General features: G+C 37.1%; 2 protein-coding genes across 5 annotated transcripts in view; one reads left to right on the forward strand and one right to left on the reverse strand.

The window, feature by feature from the left end:
* Window positions 1-595: 595 nt before the first annotated feature.
* The window catches only part of LOC136826140 (sodium-coupled monocarboxylate transporter 1-like), a 38051-nt gene continuing 15367 nt past the window's right edge, over window positions 596-23279 (forward strand). Inside the window, exon 1 of one of the 2 annotated variants that reach the window (XM_067083138.1) lies at window positions 596-700. The gene's annotated coding sequence lies outside the window, so the exon portion shown is untranslated. Of the gene's footprint in view, window positions 701-17866; window positions 17998-23279 lie in introns of those variants that run through there. The other variant, XM_067083137.1, reaches the window with a different exon arrangement.
* On the reverse strand, window positions 9346-21960 carry LOC136826141 (organic cation transporter protein-like). 3 transcript variants are annotated; one of them, XM_067083140.1, is made up of 13 exons: window positions 21897-21960; window positions 21011-21120; window positions 18781-18934; window positions 17876-17987; window positions 17345-17448; window positions 15890-16044; window positions 14447-14615; window positions 13762-13909; window positions 13325-13407; window positions 12353-12612; window positions 10838-11022; window positions 9942-10093; window positions 9346-9528 (listed from the first exon to the last, which is right to left on the reverse strand). In XM_067083140.1, exons 2-13 carry the CDS (start codon window positions 21090-21092, stop codon window positions 9501-9503), a joined length of 1632 nt encoding a protein of 543 aa, XP_066939241.1. In that variant the 5' UTR covers window positions 21093-21120; window positions 21897-21960; the 3' UTR covers window positions 9346-9500. The 3 variants fall into 3 exon arrangements, with proteins under 3 accessions (XP_066939241.1, XP_066939240.1, XP_066939242.1); XM_067083139.1 differs by having other exon boundaries at window positions 21636-21909; XM_067083141.1 differs by lacking the exons at window positions 9346-9528; window positions 21897-21960 and adding an exon at window positions 21652-21724 and having other exon boundaries at window positions 9735-10093.

Genomic DNA, 23279 nt, shown 5'->3' on the forward strand with positions numbered 1-23279 from the left:
CATGCTTACGGCATATCATCTTATACAGTTTTCCACTCGCCAAGTTTATGGTTGCTCTAATTTGCAAAAGTGCATTGCGGGTGGTGGAGAGATGAATTGCTATCGTTTCCCAATTATCAGAATTATGTAGGAAGTGAGTGAGCATTAATGGAAGTAGTGATGTCAGTCTTAAAAGCGCAGGAGTATGGATAAGACATCAGGCAGTCGATTACTAGTGCAAGACTTGTAAGTAGGCCTATGTGGTAGTTGAGCTTAGCTGGAAGTGAAAAAAAAAGATAGTTATCACATCATTCACACGAGATAGAGAGATAAAAAAAAAGTCGATTATAATTGTATGCGTGGAGGCTAAGGAAAGGGAAGATGATATTCAGCTTTTGAGAGAGAACGAGATTTTTCTGAAAGGTTTTTCATGCATGTGGATGTGCTTATTGTTCCAATTGATGGCGGGGATAGGGGAAGCGATACCCCACATGAGAGAGAGAGAGGAAAACGCTTCAAGAACGTTTTCCGTGCATATGAATAGCCTAGGCCTATTATACTTATACGTTATATTACTTATACGTTATTCATCATAATATTTTTTTCCTCTTCACAGGGTTGGACTCTAGTTTTTAACACGTCTTATGGGATGCAGTTGCTAGGCCTATTGACTTGCTCATCCAGGTTGCGATTCACCACATCGTGCAAGATATATATTTAAGTATGTGTAACGCATTTTGTTCAAGGGTGTATATTGTCATTTATATTTTCTTAAGCGAACTGAGCCGCAGATTACAAATAACATAAAGTTGTGGCTTTCATCAGATCACTGCTTGAGAAATCTTTTCCTACTTACTCCAAACATTTTTTAAATATTTTTTTTCCAAAATTATGTAGAGAAACTTGGGAAGTGTATTCTATAGGAAACGTGAAAACTATAGGGAATTTGGAATAATGTTTCAGTACGAACCGTAGTGGAATTTGAAAGGAACGTGTCAGGAGCCGTTGGCCTTACTGGCCAATCGAAAGCCCTTCAGGGCATAAGGTCTGCTAAAACACCTACATAGCCCAAGGGATTGGATACACGAGCGCTAAAAACGTTGCGTTGCTGACGCTGTCTAACGTCGAGTTTTCGGCCAGACCGCATGAGCGCTATTTTCGAAGCGTTACAGAGTATCAAATAAGCATGTTTAGCCCATCAGACATGCAAAGAAGTCAGCCAAGGCGTTCCTAGCGCTACGCTAATCGACGTTAGGAATTCCTGATGCCCACGTAACGCGTCCTAACGTAACGCTAGTAATGCTCGTGTAGTCCAAATTAGTGGGTTTTCCATTGAGAAGCTTGGGAAGACACCTCACTATGTAATAATTCATCGAAGACTTTGATTTATCCACCTATTTTCTTCTTCGCCATCTCTTACTATCATCACGCCGTTGTTGTAATGAACTGGAGTCACAAAAGACATCTATAAATTTCCATGTCATTCTGAATCAAATGTGGGATTAATCACGTACTGACCATTTAAATGACTGCTTGAAGGCGGAACTCGTTAACAGCTTTACGACACAGCTTTGGTCTAAATTGCGCTACCAGATTCATAAAACCAGGTAGGTGTCTTGAAATATAATAATTCATCATAACGTTATATATATATATATATATATATATATATATATATATATATATATATATATATATATATAGGTATATGTGTGTTTCACCCACACGCCTTTCCATGAGTAGAGGAGGCGGTTGAAAAGGGTTCTCTTCACAGCAAGTCATTTGCGATGACGGTGTTAGATCCATGTCCCACACCACCCTGACTGCGACCCACAACAGCCTAACTGTCATCAGGAACTAAATCACTGCTGACATCAGCAAGGCATAAAGGATTTTAACGGTCTGCGAGTACATCACTTCGACTCATTCAGGGATCGAATTCGGCTTTCTTTCTGGAGTGCGAGTTTCGTAACCTTCGATATATATATATATATATATATATATATATATATATATATATATATATATATATATATATATATATATATATATATATATATATATATATATATATATATATATCAAATATACTGTATATCAAACCTCAGAAACAAACAAAACACAGAAACAAACAAATCCAATAGAGTAGAGTGACCCCCACCAAACATGAGCCTACAATTTCTTCGATTCAGATCGAGCTACCTATACGAGGCTCTATGGGGAACATTAACGGCCGTTGGAAATCTTGGGATGTGATAACCCTAAAAGGTTTCGATTGTTACGGCCGTTTTGGATCGTTGGTACAGGGGAAGTTTCTTTTACGGAAAGGTTTCTTTCGTTAGATTTGGTCAGATTTGAAAGCCAAAGGCCGCGGGCCACCGACTAGCTTATTCACCGAACGTACTAGGTATATGTTACGTGTGCATTTGCTATTGCAAATTCCTTTTGAGGTTATTTCTTGGTCGATGCAACACAGGTTGGATGAAGTCCACGTGTCTTTTCTGAAGGTCATTTAGCGCCTGGGGGCAAATGATGAAAGCAGAAAAATGAATGGAGTTTAACATTGCGAAAGCATTAGACCTATAATTGGAAGTTTTCTATTTACTTGGCTTGAACACAATAGATCCCGTTGTCCAGCCAAAAGGGAGGATATTAGCATAAATTTAGGCAAGATTGAAAAAGGGAAAAGTGAAATACAGTAAAGAGAAAGGACAGGTAAGACTGAACCGTTCATTCTTTTTAATAATACAAACATATCTGGTTTAATATAGGCCTACGCACTGGTAGCTTCAGTAGCCTGTCATTTGTCTTTGGTAGTATGACCTTCCCGCAACGTATTTCATCGTAATTCCGGATTTTTTTTTATGCTTTACTTCAGCCTTTTAGCATCAGTTAAAATTCCACGTAATTTATTCTTGTAAAAATATTTTCAGTTTCTCATGACCCGACATTTTGGTTGAAATTGTTTTGTTCAAGAGGGGAAACCATTTTCCCAGTTTGTTTCTTTGAGGGGAAGAACACATCCCTTTTCTGCTTCTTAGATAGGGAGAAAATGTACCTGTTGTGTTTCTTCGACACGGAGAAGCTTCGAGGGGGAAGAACATGAGAGCATTTTCCTCCTCCTAGAGAGGAGTGTTTGAAACTGCTCTCTTTAACGAGGGTGATTCATTAGAGGTATAATTCGTTCGTTTTACTCCCTGATTGTTCATTTATTCTTTTGTTGTCAATGTTCGGTTGGTGGGTTGTCTCCCAAAGGACGGCGTCTGGTCTCCCCGCACCGCCCCCCCTTTTTTTTTTGAAGAAGAAGAATATAAGCTTTCTCTTTCTCGAAAGAGGAAAATAAGTTCCCACTCGAGGAAACAGAATGGGAAAATGTCTCTCTCTCTCTCTCTCTCTCTCTCTCTCTCTCTCTCTCTCTCTCTCTCTCTCTCTCTCAGGGACAGTAATAAAAATGTTCAGCCTCTAAAGATAGGAAGCTGTCATCCTTCTCATTCTTCAAGGAGCAGAAGAAGAACAGAGTGCATTCTTCTTCTGCTCCTTGAAGAATGAGAAGGATGCCAGCTTCCCATCTTTATAGGCTGAACATTTTTATTACTGTTCCTTCGAGAGAGAGAGAGAGAGAGAGAGAGAGAGAGAGAGAGAGAGAGAGAGAGAGAGAGAGAGAGAGAGAGAGCATTTTCCTGTTCTGTTTCCTCGAGTGGGAACTTATTTTCCTCTTTCGAGAAAAAGAAACCTTATATTCTTCTTCTTCATAAAAAAAGGGGTGCCGGGGAGACCAGACCCCGTCCTTTGGGAGTCAACCCACCAACCGAACATTGACAACAAAAGAATAAATAAACAATCAGGAAGTAAATGAACGAATTACCTCTAATGAATCACCCTCGTTAAAGAGAGCAGTTTCAAACAACCCCAATTTACCATCAGGTAAATTCAGCTCTCGAGAAGAATAATTCCTTTTTTATTCGCTCGTTGAAATCGGGCGCCGCCGTCGATCTCACAAGTGGGGAACCGAGCGATGACAGTGAATTCTGAAGAGAAGAGAGATCTCCCTTGTTGCCCAAAATGGAAAATTAACCCTAACTTATGGGATGAGCTCGCCAATTAATCTTATATATTTTTGCGTCGTAAATACATCCGAAGTGCTGTCATTTAGAAATGATATTTCTTGATGATAACTGATCGTCACGAAATTCATCGACAATGAAAGCGATGTAAATACGCTAATTTATCATTTAAACGATGAAGCCGAATTAAACCATTGTGCGTTGAATGTGGACTGAATCGTGAATTTATGAAAAGCAACGGGCATTACGACACCTATTGTATTATACACACTTCCCTATTCTGATGTTCAATAATCATTTTAATTTCCTATTGCTTGCAGCCTGACTCCATCACCGTCAGGTCATCATTTCGTACATAACTATTAAGCCTGATGGAAAGACGCAATAAATCAAGGATTCCGGAATAAATCGGTCATCTGTCTAGTGACCAAGGATAGTGAGCTACGTATTATTCAAACCTGATACGACTCAGGCTATGAAAATTGTTTTTAAGCGCCCTTTGAAGATCAGTGGACGGCTGCATTATCCAGCAGTCGGGGATATATATATATATATATATATATATATATATATATATATATATATATATATATATATATATATATTATATATATATTATATATATATATATATATATATATATATATATATATATATACATATACACACACACACACACACACATATATATATATATATATATATATATATATATATATATATATATATATAGAGAGAGAGAGAGACTCAAGAGAGAGAGAGAGAGAGAGAGAGAGAGAGAGAGAGAGAGAGACTCAAAAAAGGAAAAGGAGATGAAGAGAGAGAGGGAGAGAGAGAGAAACAATGTCCAAAAACGAAAAGAGATGAGGAGAGAGAGAGAGAGAGAGAGAGAAATAATATCTAAAAACGAAAAGATGTGAGAGAGAGAGAGAGAGAGAGAGAGAGAGAGAGAAAGCTAAAGATGAAAAGGCGACAGGGTTCAAAATATCCGAAACATTATCAAATTCACCCCTGAGGAAAAACTATTATATTCTGATTAATTCTGTAAAAACAATTAGTTCTCTATACAGTTAACATTTTGTATCAATTGTAACTCCACTGCCTTCGGTAATTTTATGCTGAACAGTTTCGCAGTTTTATTGTTTTTCTTCCAAGCTACGTTTAATTATATTGAAAGTATGAATATTTAGTTTTTTTTTTTACTTTATTTATTTATTGATCTATCTATCTATTTATTCGTAGATTTATTTATTTATTTATCTATGTATCCTGACGACAGCGCCGGAAAACTCAAAATTAATTATAAAAAGTCATTTATAGAGAATTAATTGGATTTAAGTTCAAAGTGCAAGCACATACCTTTATATATGAATATATATATATATATATATATATATATATATATATATATATATATATATATATATATACATACATACATACATATATATACAAATATATATGTATGTATATATATTACAAATATATATGTGTACATATATATATATTATGTATCACAGCGTTTACAAAAACAAGGAATACAAAACGATTCGCCAAAGTAAAAGATATTTAGATATTGGCCTTAATCTTGAACCCACGTAAGTAGGATTAGTCCATAATGAAGAGGGGATTGGGGCTTTTCAGAAATTCAATTACGGGAATAATCCCACGGGCTAGATATTTTTCCTTTATAAGGGAATCCACCAAGACCTTCTTTCTCTACCACTGAAATATTCTTATTAGAATTCCAATCCCCCGATTTCTGCGACGGCGTCATAAATTGCTTATTATTCCCTTAGTTTAAAAACCACGCCATGGAAATGATATGTGGAAGTTGAAAGGGTTACATCAGAATCTTTATATTTTATTAATTTTCCTCTTCTTTATATTTTAGTTGACGCAAAACACTGACTAACTCACTAACTTTACCAACTCGTTAATGGAATGCGTTTTGTGACAGAATTTAATTGTACTATCTGGCGCTCAGTAATTGCTTCAAAATACTGAACGCCTTGTTGAGTCGTAACCAAGATCATTTTTGGCATCGAGGTAAGATCAGTTAAAAATTTTCTTACGTTGTCAATCCCTCAATTGTTGCAGCTTCTTGTTTTTATTTTCTTTTAAAAAATATATTTCCTTTATCAAATTTCAGGCGACTGCCTCTTGCCCCTTGCCAGCTAAACCGAGTGAAATTGACGGAGAATATTTTTGACGAATTCGCACCAGTTTGTGCGTTTTTATTTACGCGGGATCTAGAGACTTTCGAGAGGGATTAAGAGTCGTTGTGTGGATTCGGTTTACAGAGCGGAAAGACACATTTTTCTTGAGAAATTCTCCCTTTCAGTATTTACGCGGCTTGTCTTGAAAACAGTTTTGAAAAGGTCTAAAACGATGATCAAGTTATGTATATATATATATATATATATATATATATATATATATATATATATATATATATATATATATATATGTATGTATGTATATAGTAATTATTGAAAAAGGCATTCCAATAATATATATATATATATATATATATATATATATATATATATACATATATATATATATATACACACATTATATATATATCATATATATACAGTATATATATATATATATATATATATATATATATATATATATATATATATGTGTGTGTGTGTGTGTGTGTGTGTGTGTGTATATATACATATATATGTATATATATAAATGCGTTTTTCAGTAATTACCAGGAAATGTTAGAGCACACGAAATGCCCTAAACCATTAACGAATTCAATGTCGTCCTGGTCACCTTAAGAGCTCTTGAGCAGAGCAAAGATGATCCAAGAATAACCGTTAATCTTAAAGCTTACGCAACAGAAAGGTTACCTTGAGATTTTAGATAGTGCTCCTCAGTGTCAGTACTGACCCGTTGCGCGGGTGGTAGAGGCCGTCAGTGCACCTCGCGGTGTGCTGTAGTCATTACTTAAGGTTCTTTGCGGCGTCCCTTCGGTCGCTAGCTGCAACCTCTTTCATTCCTTTTACTGTACGCCCTTCCATATTCTCTTTCTTCCTTCTTACTTTCCACCCACTCCTAACAATTGTTTCATGGTGTAGCTGCGAGGTTTTCATCCTGTTAAACCTTTAAAAGCTTTGTACTCTCAGTTTCCCTTTCGGAGCTGAATGACTCCAGTGGTCCCAGCGGTAGGCCTTCGGCTAATTTCTATATTCCATTCCATTCCAATATCAGTACGTATCTTTGCTCACTGAGTGGCCTATTAAACTCGAAAGAGAACTCAGTCAAAAAAAAAAAAATAAAATAAATAACCTGATATTCTAAGGCGTCGATGTTCCCAAAGGTTGATGGTCAAGCATAAGGTAGCCTATCGCAGTACCAGGTCAACGCATAAATTCACCTGCACGTATTTGAGGGTTATGTCACATCACGGACTGTCCTCCTCTCTCTCTCTCTCTCTCTCTCTCTCTCTCTCTCTCTCTCTCTCTCTCTCTCTCTCTCTCTCTCAGTCATGGCTACTTTGGGGCATGAGACGTGGCTTCATGAGGCGAATTACTTTAGGAACCGAGATAAGGCTACCTCGTTTGCTTGGTGGAATAAACGGCTGCTAGCTTAAATTTCCTGGGATAGTAGATTTGATGGAGTTGAACTATGATCTGCTAGTTTGTAAGCTTTTATGAATGTAAAGGATGTTACCTAGTTTTATGAATATAAAGGATGTTACCTAGTTTTCTGTTTTTAACATAAATATGAATAGGTAAGAGGCATCGGTACCTCAAGTTTGGGTATGAAAGACATTACCATATCCAGATTGACGTAGACCTACTGAAGACAGGGTGCAATGCTCTGCTCGTCATGAAATGGTTAAGTGTTCAACTCATTACTGTGTTTTTCAACTCTGATTTTAACGTTTAAATAGTCTCAGTGTTGAGATTTTTGGCGTCTTTATTAGCCTCAGCCTCGTGACGTCAGGTGATTTGGGTCTATGCCAGTGACGTCACTGAAAATGTTTTTGTCGTTCTTTTCGTTTGTTGAGGAATGATTTAGATGCAAGTCTCAACAAAGCCATAAAGTAATTAAGTACTGCAACTAATGCTGTGTAAGTAATTAAGTTGCATCTAATCTTTTGTAAGTAATTAAGTACTGCAACTAATGCTGTGTAAGTAATTAAGTTGCATCTAATCTTTTGTAAGTAATTAAGTACTGCAACTAATCTTGTGTAAGTAATTAAGTACTGCAACTAATCTTGTGTAACTGATTAAGTATTGCATCTAATCTTTTGTAAGTAATTAAGTATTGCAACCAATCTTGTGTAAGTAATTAAGTACTGCAACTAATCTTTTGTAACTGATTAAGTATTGCATCTAATCTTTTGTAAGTAATTAAGTATTGCAACCAATCTTGTGTAAGTAATTAAGTACTGCAACCAATCTTGTGTAAGTAGTTAAGTATTGCAACTAATATTGTGTGATTAAGTATTGCAACTAATCTTGTGTAATTGAATATTGCAACTACTCTCATGTAAGAAATTAAGTATTGCAACTAATCTCGTGTCAGTAATTAAGTATTGCAGCTAATCTTGTGTGATTAATTGCAACTAATCTTGTGTAATTAATAAAACATTGCAACTAATCTCATGTAAGAATTTAAGTATTGCAACAATCTCGTGTAAGTAATTAAGCATTGCATCTAATCTTGTGTAAGTGATTAAACATTGCAGCTAATCTTGTGTAAGTAATGAATAAGTGCAACTCATCTGGTGTAAGCAGTTAAGCATTGCAGTTAATCTTGTGGGCATTACTAATAAAGTAACCTCAGAATTCTCTTCCTGGCTTACAGCCTGCGTTCTATCTCTCCTTGTGGGCTTAGACCGCTACCCTTTCCTTTCTAAATCCTCTACAGTGCTTTCATCAGGCCTGGGCTAGATAAAGGATGCCCATCCCATCGGCCTCAGCCTTTAGAAGAAGCGTGACTCGAGACAGATGTTCTTGAGTTTAGTGTTAGAAAATTTGTCTCGAATTTTCTTGTTCATTCTCTTGTTTATTTGCCATAAAATTATCGGCTTTTTAATTTGGATAATTCATCGTCATTTATGTGTTGTTATCACATCATCTTCGCCTTTATTTCGTTTCGTTTCTTCTCTTACACAAGACTGAATCTTGGCAAAAAGAGACGCTAATTGTTTCGAAAGCCTGAAAGGGTAAACTTTATGAAATAAGCGATTAATGATATTCAGTGGAATTCTACTCTTTTCATATCATTCTTTTTCACCCACTTCATACATAAGGATAATTGAAAACTGAGATTTATCACAGATGTTGGTTTAATCAACGGTACGTATCGTACATGGGATCAAAAATTGTCTTTCATTAGAACTTTTTGCAGTCTCATTTTGCTTTTTAAAAATCTATAAAATTTCCATTTTTGAGTAAAACTTGGTGTTTGAAGAATCGATCCTTCTCACGACGTTGATTCAGCTCTCGGAGACCTGCGTTAAGTAAAAGATGGGATTGTGACATAAGAATACCCGACTTCTTCTGGAGACTGGTTCTTCAAACCTTTGGTCCAACGGTGTGAAATCGAGGCTCATAAGAATAAGACTGAAGTTTTGTATTCATGCAAACCATCAGGTGATTTTATTCGATATTTTTTCATTTATAAATCCATTAGTTTGTTTATATTCAGTTTCTTTAGTTTTTTTTTTTTAGCTTGCAGATTTTACAGATGTTGCGTCTGTGATTAAACCATTATAACACAACACAGTTTCAGGTATCGGAGTCAAAGCAAATCTTAATCAAACACAGGTAACACCAAATTAAATCAAATAAAAGAAGAATCAATCCAATTAAATAAGATGCAAGACAAATTCACCCAGTTAAATAAGAAACATGACAAATTTACTTGGAGTAGGCCCTGTCCGCCCTTTCCTCTAGGCTGGCAACGGTGTCCGGCAGGGCGACGCCCTGTGTCTCTGGCAGAGTCAAGGTCGCAACAGCGGCGACGATGGAAGTCGCGCCGAACACCAGGGACGGTGCCCAGGGGAATGCGATGACCTGTAGAAAGTATAATCTGTTTTCAAAATGTTTGAGAGAATAATTAGGGTCAAGATAAGATGGTTAACTTCGCTGATCGAACGATCATTCGGGGGTGAGGTTGCTAGGCCTATGTTCCTCCTCCGCCAGGTAGCTACTCACAATAGTCGGCTGTTGTCAGGTATATGATTCACCACTTAAGTTGCTAGTCCCTTGGTCATCTCCATCCTGGTAGCTACCCACAACAGTCGTCTATCGTCAGGTATATATAATTCACCGTTTAAGTTGCTAGGCCTACGTTCATTTTCACCCCGGTAGCTACCCACAACAGTTATCTAATGGTTAGATATTAACTCACCACTCAGGTCAATAGGGGCAGAATATGTTTTAAGGGAATGTACCCAAATCGTCAGTCTCAGCCGGGAATCGAACGCAGGTCCTCTCACTGGCGAGAGACTGTTCTAACTACTAGTAATTACGTGGTTCAAGCGTGGGTTTTGATTTATACATATAGATATATATACAAGGAAACCACTTTATATAGTTTTGCTAAAAGGTTTTTTATCCAATTTGTTGGATGTAAGTAACAGTTTTTCAGCCATTTCACCTATTGGCTGAATTTTTGGACATTTTATGAAATATTTTATAATGACTGGAGTTTTCATGAATGGATGATTGTATACTTCGACTGTAAAATATATACACATACACGAGAGAGAGAGAGAGAGAGAGAGAGAGAGAGAGAGAGAGAGATATCGGACTTACGAGCAGTTCAGTAATGAAAGGAGAGACGATGGAGCCGATCCTGCCCACCATGAAGGAAGTCGAGATTCCCCTGCTTCGTACCTCCGTCGGGAAGAGCTCGGAGGAATAGAAAACCACGATCTGGAAAGCCGAGGAGATGGCCACTCGCCCGACCATCGCCAGGGTCATGGTGGTGATGACGTAGTCTGAGGGAATAAGGAGAGATTCAGAGGAAATGAGGAGAGATTCAGCAGCTTGTCAAGGCGGATATTAGTCATTTCGTCAGTTGGCTCATGGAATCTGTCTTGTGGCTTGTCCACACTAGCGGGCATGCCCGACGGGCACTTCCAGCTGTTTATATTTTCTCTCGCTTCAGAAGCAGTGTTACCAGACAATCGCATCGTTCTGTCTCCGTACTCGGTCGATAAGTTTAGTGGAACGGGTTATGGGAACACTGTTTGCCCTTCGGGCAGTGCCCGCTAGTGTAGACAGGGCTTTAGGGAACCTTCCCATCACGTCGTCAAAATTAGGCTGAAGAGTAAGATTTGGTGCATTTTTCTGATGTTACCATAAAATACTGAGCACGTTGCAGGGGCGTTTATCTTCAGTTGTAGAAAAATAGGAGAGAAGAAACGTTTCAATCGTGGCCACTTGAAATCACATAGGAGAGCAGGTGACATTCGATTTTTCTTAAATGCTTAAACTAATGATCTTGAAAACTTTTAAAAGGCTAGAAGCAGCAAAGGTGTTAGAGAACTACCTTCTGGAACCCTATCAGTAGCAATAACTCTTTGCTGTTAGTCTGTGCTGTTTGCAGTACAACTGAGTTGAATTGTTCAGATCCAAGTATTATATAGCGTAATGGTTTGGAACATTACATCTGAAAATGTATACCTCAAACATTGGTTTACTTAAGGGTAAAACATAGGGAATAAAGACGGGAAATCTAAAGCTTGTTTGCAGTCAGATCACACAGAAAACCTGAAGAGATTTATTTCATCTTCATATTGAAAGGAAACACTTGGTGACACTCTAGAAAACTTCTTAAAACATGCCTCCAGATGAACATAGGAGAGATAAGTCTGAATAACTCAGTGTACTGGTTAAACGTATTTAGTCAGGAAAGAATTAAGCTAAGACGAGCAAGTTGAGGCATCGGGGAGGACTGTAGAGAGTTACATAAAGCTTACTTTCAGTCAGAGCATAAGAAAAATTAAAGAGGGCCTGACAACTTTTCAACTCTCAGGTCTAGGGTAAAATCTTCCTTGCCTTGGAACTTGGTATGAAGAAATCTGGGGTAAATTTACAGTTAACCGAAATGAATTACCCAGTCAGTTTATTAAATGAGTGTTGTTTTCAGGCAAGACAAAGAGAAAACTGCAGGGTGATTTACAACTGATTTACAGTCAGATCCAGGGAAAAATCGTTTGACAGATTCCTTGCCATTACCTTGTTATTAGTCGAAATTCTGGTTAAAACTCAAGAGAACGCTAGAAAACCTCACACTTAACCCATAAACAACAAATCAAACCAGACCTTTAGGAGTAGGAATTAGAGACAGAAGCATTAATCCACTGAGAAGGAAGCTGCCAACGCCAGGGACTCTTCTGCCGAACCTGGACACGATAGGTATGGTCAGAGAGTACGCGGGAATCTCCATCAGTCCAGAGAGAGCCATGAAGACGTAAGGGTCCTTGCTCAGATTACCGCCGCTCAGAGAGAGGCCGTAGTAGACCATGTTGAGTACCAGGTAGTTCATGTACATGATGGCAGTTATTTTACGCAGTTTTGTTGTCCTGGAAAAGAAAATAGTTTTTACTAACCACTGTGACACCAAATGGTGTCAGTTTCGGAGGACTGCTCTCAATACTTTCGGGAACAATTTAAGATGGAAGTTGCATAAATTTAAACCACCAGAGCAGAAAAGTGTTTCAAATCATTATTGATTCTGGAAAAGAAACCCTCAGTTGTAACCAACCACTTGGGTATACGTACAGTACATCAAAATGTGCCTTGCTTTTACAAGGGAACAATTCAAGATGAAATTTGCATAAATTTATGCCAGAGCAGATAAGTGTTTCAAGTCAAAATTGATTCTAGAAGAGAAGACCCCATTTCTCACTAACCGCGTGGTCATGTTTACATCAAATGATGTCAGTTTCAAATGACTGTTACCATTACTTTTGGGAATAAAATAGATGAAATTTGCGTAAATTTATACCAGAAGTGAAAAGTTTTTCAAATCAAAATTAACTCTGGAAAAGAAAACCCCAGTCGTAACCAACCACGAGGTCATGTTTACATCAAAATGTCTTAGTTTTACAGGGAACAATTCCAAGTGAAAATTGCATGAATTTATACAAAATCAGAAATGCGGTTCAATTTAATGCCTGCATACTGAGGACTTTTTAACTAGCCTTGTTTGGGAACAATTTAAGATGAAAATTGCGTAAATTTATACAAAATCATATCTTCCAAAACAAAATTGAAAATTGCGATTTGATTTACCTGAAGAGTATGATAAAGTTCTCAGTGGCGGCTCTGAATTTCTCTCTAACTGTCTGATGTTTTGGGGGTTTAGATGACGTTTCCTAGAAAACAAAGAATTAAAAAGTAAATGAATAATCCATAAGAAATAAGTAGCAATATCTTAACTCAGACTTTTGTTAGCCTCAAGAAACGGTAAAAGACTGCATGATGGTTCAAGAGTATTTTATATAATGCGTAACCAGTTAAATAATCCACAAGAAATAACAGTATTTTAACTCAGATTGGTGTCAGTCTCAAGAAATGGCAAAGATTTTCAAGATTTTCTCACAATTCTAAACTGCTCAGTCTCCAAACCATTGTTTGGTTGACATACAACATAAATGCTTCCGCATAGCTCACGTTCCCTCATATCAGTGAAGCCAAGAATAAAAAAATATTATTTTTAGAAGACTTACGACATCTTGACACTCCCTGGAAATGCTCATGATGACGTCATCGCTCGGCAGTGTGGTGCCGTTCCACCTGGCGGCTTTCCTCAGAACTATCAGGGCTCTGTCGTGGTAGCCAGCGACTGCCAGCCATCTTGGAGATTCGTCCATGAACCTTGGCAGAAAATTCGTTTATATTTTTTATTTTGTGTCTGATGTTTAGTGATGAGTTTAGATATTGATTGATTTTTTATCTAGTATGTACTTTTAGCTCTCTCTCTATACACACATATATATATATATATATATATATATATATATATATATATATATATATATATATATATATAGATATATATATATATATATATATAAATTTTATCACAAACATTATATGATTTATGTACAATCATGAAACTACAAACATTATATATATATATATATATATATATATATATATATATATATATATATATATATATATATATATATATATATATATATATATATATATATATAAAAAGAGAGAGAGAGAGAGAGAGAGAGAGAGAGAGCAGGTCTTATTCTAATGCACTTAGAATTAAAATCTTTCAACCGTTCCATATATCTCATGCGCCTTTGCACGTAATAAATTGCTAAAAGCGAAGGCAATAGTTTTCTAAAAAAAAAAAAAAATCTAAAAACCACTTATCAGAAATTGTACAAAACTCACAATAACAAAGGAATCAGAGCTACACCGGGTACTGAAGAAACAAACTGGAGCCATCTCCAAGACCGAATGAGATACCCGGTACCGGCCAAGATGAGGATGCCAAATGCCCAGGGCAGGCCGGCCACTACCCCCATGATTGGCCTGAGACGGGCTTCGGTGACCTCGATAACTGTAGTGATGGAAACATTGAATGTGATTTATGAATTGATATAAGATTTTATACTCGTGTAATGGTAGCAATTTTTGCGATCTTATTTAGCTGAATGATAAAAGAACTTCCTATGAATATTCCCAGCTGTATTACAGCTTCGTTGATAAAACTCTACTTCTGTGTCGTTGTTAACATCACCCCGACTGCTCCTCTACCTATCTCGAGTGGATTCGTAAGGATAATCTTGCGTCCTACCTGCCATAAGTAATCTTCGAAGGCTTTAGGCAACTCTCAGTGACTTTAAGTAACTTTCAAAGACTTCAAGTAGCTTCCAGAGACGTTCTTTGGGCGTTTTATGTGGCAATAATCTTGATTATGATAAAGTCCTTTCCCATTTTCTTTCATACGTCATAACACACTTAAATAGAGATTTGAATGACCTCGACTGTCTGACTGATTCAGATGGAACAAGAGCTAAATCAGGTTCGTAATTTAGATTGCAAGGATTCATGGAAAACAAAAGCAGGCAGAAAGTTCCAAAGACTGAAAGCAAATGTTATGGAAGGGAGCAATCCGAGGTGTTGCATTGTCAGCAGCACGCGTCAGCAACATCTCGCATACTTATCAAAAACTGGTTGAAAACTAGCCAACTACCGTAAGTGGGGAACTAATCTTTGGTAAATGTTAGATATTCTTATGAAAAATGGTTAGAACTTCTAGTAAGTCGTTGACTTGTATCAAACCTGTCTGTGATGTTTGTGCGACAAGTTGCCGACACGTGTTTTTATGACATATTTTACTGTGGTGTGGATGCACTGTAACCCCTACTTGGTCTGCATACCACATAATCATGTTTCAGTGTGTGATATATATATATATATATATATATATATATATATATACATACATACATACATACATACATACATACATACATACATACATACATACATACATATAAAACAGGACCTCATTTAAACAAGATGATATCTACCACAGATATTTTTTCAGAAAAAGATACAAGCTTTCCAGGACTAACTGTCCTCATAGTCTGGTCGCCATAAAATCTTACCTCGAGATGGACATGTACTCTTTTTGAGGAGCTAGACCTTTAGTTTTCATACCCATTATATCGCCGAAATCCTAACTTTAACCACTGCATATTTTAGGTGAATTCAGATTGCCCATCGTGTTGTCATGAGTCTGCGTATTCCTATATACTGATTTGCTATGTCGGTACCACAACTTCCCAAGCGGTAAATTACAAAAAAATAATAAAGAAATATACTTACGAAGGACATAAGCGATGTTACCACAGAAAGGCATCATGACTCCCATCACAAAACGGCAGAAGAGTAGGGCGGAGAAATTCCTTAACCAACTGGCCAAGAGACCTAGGCAGACGTATACGAGAAGCCCGAACACGATCATCCTCTTGCGTCCATACCTGGGAGGAGGGATGAAGGAATGAATCAGATTGTCTGCTTTAACATTTTCTAGTTAATAATGCCGAAAGAAAAGGGATGGAACGTTGCAAGAGGACAGAGGAGAAAAAGAAAGGGATCTTTTATCTGGAATGCGACCCAACTAATCCAAATTGATTGACTGATTTTTATGGTTATTGAAACTGGCGTCTGCTCGGCTACTCAGTGCAGTCATTCTGTCATTGGATCAGTAACCTTTTGAGGTACTATTAAGTTGCCCACCCCGTCGACCTCCCCATACATGAAAAAGGACAATACAAGCAATAAATTTTGTTGTCAGAAAGATACTTGTCATGTTGCTAGTTGGATGTTGAACAGAGAATTACTTGCAATTATGAAAAATAGTCTTACTTTCTTTCCATCAAATGCTAATTATTTGGTGGATTTTTTTTTTTTTTTGTCGTTTCATGATAATCCGTTCAACCGTTCTCGAGATGTTTCGTTAAAACACACACGCACAGACACTCACAACACACAAACACACACACACACACACACACTCTTACAACAAGGGCTGCTAAAAACATTATCCACCTCTTTGGTTAAATTAGTAAGATACATACATTGAATAAGATACATATATATATATATATATATATATATATATATATATATATATATATATATATATATATATATATATATATATATATATATATATATATATATATATATATATATATATACTAAACAGGGCGAAATACATTTGACCTCAAGGAGCTAGTACTAAACACGGCGAAACAGTGTAGATGAATCACTGTTTCGCCGTATTTAGTACTAGCCCTCCTGTGGAATTGGAGTTCAGACCGGAAAGGGTTGGCCATTCTTTACATGGGAATCATTGGGTTCGCTGTTCTTGACTTGATGTTGGGTTCGCTAATCTTGACATAATCCTAACTTTATTATTATAATGATGATAACACTGTTATTACCAAGATGACGCAGCTGTTAACTTTCCACCGTAAGAGCTACTTCCACATAAAGACAGCGATAAGGACGTGCATTAATTCCCCATGATGAAATAATAAAATCAGAATATCTGCAAATTAATTTCAGTACATTTTTTTTTACGTTAGAAGTATGGCAAAAACAATTTAGAAAGAATTTATGTCATCAGACAAAAAATAAAAAAAAAAAAATCATCATAAGCAAAAGAAAAAAAAAATTAATAACTTCTTGTTTGTAAAAGATCATCGGATTTACCATAACCGAAAAGTTTCCTTAGCTCACTTGTTAAGTACTAGTAAAGAAATAACGACTTACTTGTCTGCCAAAAATGCGCAGCATAAGCCACCAAGGAATATTCCTGACATGTAGATACTCTGGTACCACGCTCGTAGATGCTCCCGGTCACAGGCCAGATTGAACTGTTATAAAGAAGATGTCGTTAGACTAAGCTCATTTTATTGGACACTCTGTAAAATAACTTTACATCTTCATATTACAACTTCACAGCAGTGGCTAGCTGGCATTCCATCAGTGGGGGTGGCCTAGGTGGGGCCAAGATATTTTTTGGGGATGCCAAAAACTAATGTACCAATTCTGTAATTATTAGAATATACTATTCTCGAATGATGGAAAATACTTGCAATTATGAAAAATAAAAAATCAATGAGAATTGTTTTGGTATAGTAATATCTTAAATATCCTCTAGAAATGATAGTAAACAGTCATATTTTTATATTTTTATTAAAAATTAAGAACTCAGATTTAAGCATAGTCTAAGGCACGATCCTGTTATAATTTTTGTATCTGCATGAAATATCCTTAATACTAAATCCTTCAAGTTATTACTTCAGATGTGATGGTACTACTGAAGGTGGAGTTATCGAAGCGCCACTGGCTGCAGGGGAACTCGCTGTAGGTGCCATTACTCGGGTTTTCCACGACGAAGGTGCATTCATCTCTGGGGAGAGGTCAGTAGGAAAACTTCATTGAAAGAGAATGGAATCTAAAATTTAGGTCAAGCGGTGGGACCTGAAAGTTAAGTTAAGTATACCTTAGTTTAACCAGACCACTGAGCTGATTAACAGCTCTCCTAGGGCTGGCCCGAAGGATTAGACTTATTTTACGTGGCTAAGAACCAATTGGTTACCCAGCAACGGGATCTTCAGCTTATTGTGGAATCCGAACCACATTATAGCGAGAAATGAATTTCTATCACCAGAAATAAATTCCTCTAATTCTTTATTGGCCGGTCGGAGAATCGAACGCGGGGCCAGCAGAGTGCTAGCTGAGAACGGTACCCGCCCGTCCAATGGGAACTGTAAAAGTGTAACAGGAGGAAAACCTCAAAGCAGTTGCACTATGAAACAATTGTTTGGAGAGTGTGTAAGGTAAGGTGGAAGAGAGGTCAGTAAAAGGAATGAAAGGGGTTGCAGCTGAGGGCTGAAGGGACGCCGGAAACCTTTAGTAATGCCTACACTAAACCACCGCCCCCCAACCCCCGGGGTTCCTACGGGGGAAAAACATTAAACGGTAACATGTGTCAATACCCTCGATTCTTCATTAAAACCTTACATTAGAAGACATTCTACAGTATTCTGAAGACCTAGAGTGACAGTATTTAATGCACAGTGTCCCAAATATTTGCAACTTACATTCTGCAATAGGCCATTACTTCTGCTAAAAGTACCTTTACTACTTGACTGATAAAAAGATAGACGGACTGATAAAAAGAAAAATCGTTAGGCCAGTACCTTCTGCTGCCATTGCGATAACCAGTGTCTTTTGCGATTCCTAGGTGAATGGACGGTCCCTCTTCTTCACCTGTTACAGGTGTTATGCACGTGTAGTCGATGTGTGGCGTCAAAAAAGCGGCTGCAAGTGCGTGGTACGTAGTGAGGCCCATGCCTTAGGGGGAAAAATTGGTCAATTTTCATGTATTTGTTAAAACTAGGACTAAACGAAAAATACTCATAATATCACGAGTCTCGAAATGGAGAAACAAATCCACAGTTATGTATGGATATACATATATTTAGAAATAAATCTCTAATAGTGAAAAGGAGAAACAAATCTAGTTATGTATGGGTACATATATTTGGAAATAAATCTCTAAGGAGAGCTTTCAGGAATCTGTTCGGACAGAGAATCTGTAATACATAGAAACCTTTCTTTAACGTCAAATTTTCTAGATGTGAATATTAATTACATTTTGTGCATAAGCAAAAGTTAAGTTAAAAGGAAATTATACAGATTAATGATCTCAGGAGAGGAATGAATGGTAAACATTAATAAGAAAAAACTTATTCACTGTAAAGAAAATTCTAGCTCACGTATCTTAAATTTTGCACAGCTGAAAGAAATTGTAGACTATTAGCGTGTTAGCTGATTTTATCAGGTCTTATGACCCAAGGGATAAGTTAAATTACTTATACTTATATTCTTATACATTTTGCATATGTTTACAAGTTTTATTCATATGAATTAAGTCTTGAATTTGAGCATGTAACGATTCCAGATAATGATTATTAGAACATTTTGCTTTTTAATACGTAAGGATTTACTAATATGCAAAGGAATACATGCCTGTTGTCTCCGCTCTGAGATGGAATATGAAAGCTTACACGAACCTCACAAGCAAGCTGGAATTCGACGATTCAGAATACGACACCAGAGAGCTATTTTGAGATTTTGTCTGTTCCAAAATTGGCGAAAGAGAACAACCCCCTGTTAATTCTGTTTCATGACAGACTTGAACGAACGAAATGACCGAGTAATTCGGAAAGCCAATCTCCTCATTTAACTTCCGGTGGGCCAATTTTCGCTAATCTCACTAAATGGCGGGATTGACATGCGATTGTGGTAGTACTAGTTGGAGCGTTTGCTGCAGCGTAAAACTTTGCATTGTTCAGTGTCCGTCATGAATAAGTATATCTTTTATTCTCTCTCTCTCTCTTTATTCTCTCTCTCTCTCTCTCTCTCTCAGCCTTGTTTGTTGTACTGGGGGCGGCTGGGAAGCGTAAACAAAGAAAAATGTTAATGAGGAGTTGGAATTACTCTCTAAAGTGAATTCAGTCTTGTGAAGATTGAAAGAGGATTTTGAAGAGAAAATGAACGAGAAGAACAGAAGAGAAGCAATCCTGAACGATACAAGAGTAAAACGGATTAATGTAAACATGAAAAGACATTAGGAAGTGAAAGTTAAAGAAGTAACAAGGGTAAAAAAAAAAAATCCAAGAATGGAGATGAACAAAAACTTCACTGGATGCAAACGAGATGGTTTGGTACAGAAGTGAGATTGTGATTGAGTGGCTGGCCAGGGTGTGTAAGGTGATGTAGTTAGACTCTGAAGCTAACCACACACCTAAATGACTGGTAGCCTGATTCTACAGACCTCAAGAGACTGGAATGAGCAAAGTCAGTCGTGTAGGTACCATGCAAGCATAAAGGAATAATTGACAGAAATAACTGTTTCTTTGGTTAAAGGCGAGGGGGGATGATTACAAGAATTATACCTGCAGAAGTCTGCTTCTACATAAAACCAAATCAGCATGATAAACAAAGTAGATACAAAGCAACGCGTAGGCTAATCACATCCTTTCTTGCGCCCATGAGGAACCGTTTTCGGGATCACGCAATCACAACATGCAATTTCTTTCGGAGTTCATTTAAGAATCGAACTTCCTATCGTCAGAGCTTATCAGTGTTAATGAACTACGTATCTCTGGTATCTGCTATTGTAGTATTTTCACAAACAAATCGATACCTATCGTTTGAGAGCCCGTTATCTCACCGATGCGATTTTTCCTGGACGCAGCGTGACCAAAAAGCACATTTCAACCACTTTTTTTACGCCGTAGGAAAGATGCAATCACACCCAGGTGGGGCATTTTAGCCGCGTCGCCTTCCAAATGCAGTTATACCCGCGAGTGCCCCAACGACAAAGTCTCAATTGCCTTACACAGGATGCTCGTCAGTACTTACAATACCCCGTGATAAAGAAGTGCAGGGCATTCCATCGTCCCGTGCCCAGCTGGGTCAGTAGGTCGTCTATCTTGTTTGTCATGTGAAGCTGAAGTGGTGCGCTTCTCCGCCTGAAATGGATTGATAAAAGAAGTGTCACAGGATTCTGTAAATGTCTATTTTGGTGATGTGTTTGAAAAGTTACAAATTTCTGAAAATGGCAATTTTTTTTTTAAATTACAAAGTTCTGAAATGGCTAGTTTTATTTTGTTCAAAAGTTACAGATTTCTGAAAATAGCAATGTTTGTTTTTTTTTTTAGTTTCAAATGTCTGAAAATGGCTATTTTTTCTTCCTCTCACAAGTAACAGGTTTCTGAAAATGAATTAGACTAGATGCCATTAGTGTTTGGTATTCTCGAAAATTTATGATTCTGAACATTTGTTTAGTGACAAATGAGCTCGTTTTTGTGAATCGTTGTTCGAAAAAAACATTTCACCAAGTGAGCGCACGCATTTCGAAGTTCAAAAGCAAAAAAAGATCACACAAGCACTTAAACGTAAATGTTTCACAAAGTTCTTCGATCTTTGATGTTTAATCTTTAAAGATCTTTGACCTTTTAAGCATTCCTCACCAACAGTCACTCACATGCGCATTTAATTACACAGGTGTCACTTATTATTTCCACATGCTTCTTTCCCGTGAGGCGGAAGGCTTGCGTGATTGAACGATGCTTCTTAGCGCAGGCGCGTTCACGTGCGCTCGCACAGACACCCACCACCAATCACGGGTCAGCACACAGGTGAAGGACAGCCGGAGAAACAGCTCGAGAGAGAGAGAGAGAGAGAGAGAGAGAGAGAGAGAGAGAGAGAGAGAGAGAGAGAGAGATGAATCCGTAGCAACACCAACCTGCAGAAGTACCAGGGATTTTTGTATGTGTGAGTGTGTTTGGAGGGCCGAATCCATCAAGTGGACCAAATGTGTCTCGACACAGCCTTACCACTTTTGTTGTTCGATTTGATGACGTCACGGCGTTCGGGCCCGAATTGATGAAGGCGACCGCGTCGCCAGGGTTCCTAGGGTACTAAGGGCTGACAGTCAAGTCTGCTGAAGCGAGAAGATTATAAGACTTTCTACTCTGCTAGGGCAAGAGATTTCAGATTGTCTGGTCCGCTAAAGCAAGAGGTTTAATATTATCTAGTATGCTAAAGCAAGGGTTTTAAGTTTGTCTAGTCCGCTAAAGCAGGAGGTTTAAGATTGTCTAGTTCGCTAAAGCCAGTGATTCAAGATTGTCTGGTTTGCTAAAGAGAGAGATTTAGCAAAAATAAAAATGAAAATGTTCATGAATACCAAGATTTTATCAGAGATTTTTAGTTTATCTTTTTAAGGTCCACGAGAGAAAATTTATTTTATTTAATTTTTTTTTTTTAAAGTAACGATATCTTCATGTTATGACAAACTAGAAACAATCAATGCTGGCTTGATTCTACGACAGATTCTTGGTATTGCGGTTCAGTTTGATTTCAGTAAAGTTGTAAGATTTGTAAGGCTGACGTTTAGTTGATCCATTTATCGTAACCTATAATATAATAATAATAATGATAATAATAATAATATCGTTTATTTCAGCTCAGGGCCATATACATGAAATATACAAATACAATATACACAATCTAAACACATGAGGTAACATGATAAAACTGACATTCGACAATATCCACACAGTTGCTGAATAAACAGAAAAAATAGTGTTCATAATAATGGTAATGACAATACTAATATGGAGAATAATAGTGGAAAATATTAAAAATGAAAACAGTTAAAAAAACAGATTGCATACAATTAATTTCCAGCTAGGGACCTTAGGTGATTGCAGAAGTCGGGTCTAGAAGGCTGAATACGAAATTGAAAAAAAGCAAGACTCAATAATAATAACAATGATCACAGTAATAGTAAGTTAAAATAAGTTAAAAGAATAGAACAATTTTGACAACAATTTTAAGAAAAATACATCTGTTCAAGAATTTGAAAGTGGCAGGCAATGAGGTATATTTAACTTCCAAATACCAGAGACGCAAACGCGCAAACCAGCGTACACATACAGGCGCGCGCGCACACACACACATACAATATAGATAGATAGATAGATAGATATATCCTAAATCATATTTTCGGATGGAAAAGACCTCAGATACAGCAAAGAATTCTAAATTTCATTTCATTACTGTTGTCATAATCTATTTCCAAAAAGTTGTTCTATAGTATTAGTCTGTAGCTCTGAAATGTTTACGA

This window comes from Macrobrachium rosenbergii, chromosome 40 (genome assembly GCF_040412425.1).
Source record: "Macrobrachium rosenbergii isolate ZJJX-2024 chromosome 40, ASM4041242v1, whole genome shotgun sequence".
NCBI lineage: Eukaryota > Metazoa > Arthropoda > Malacostraca > Decapoda > Palaemonidae > Macrobrachium > Macrobrachium rosenbergii.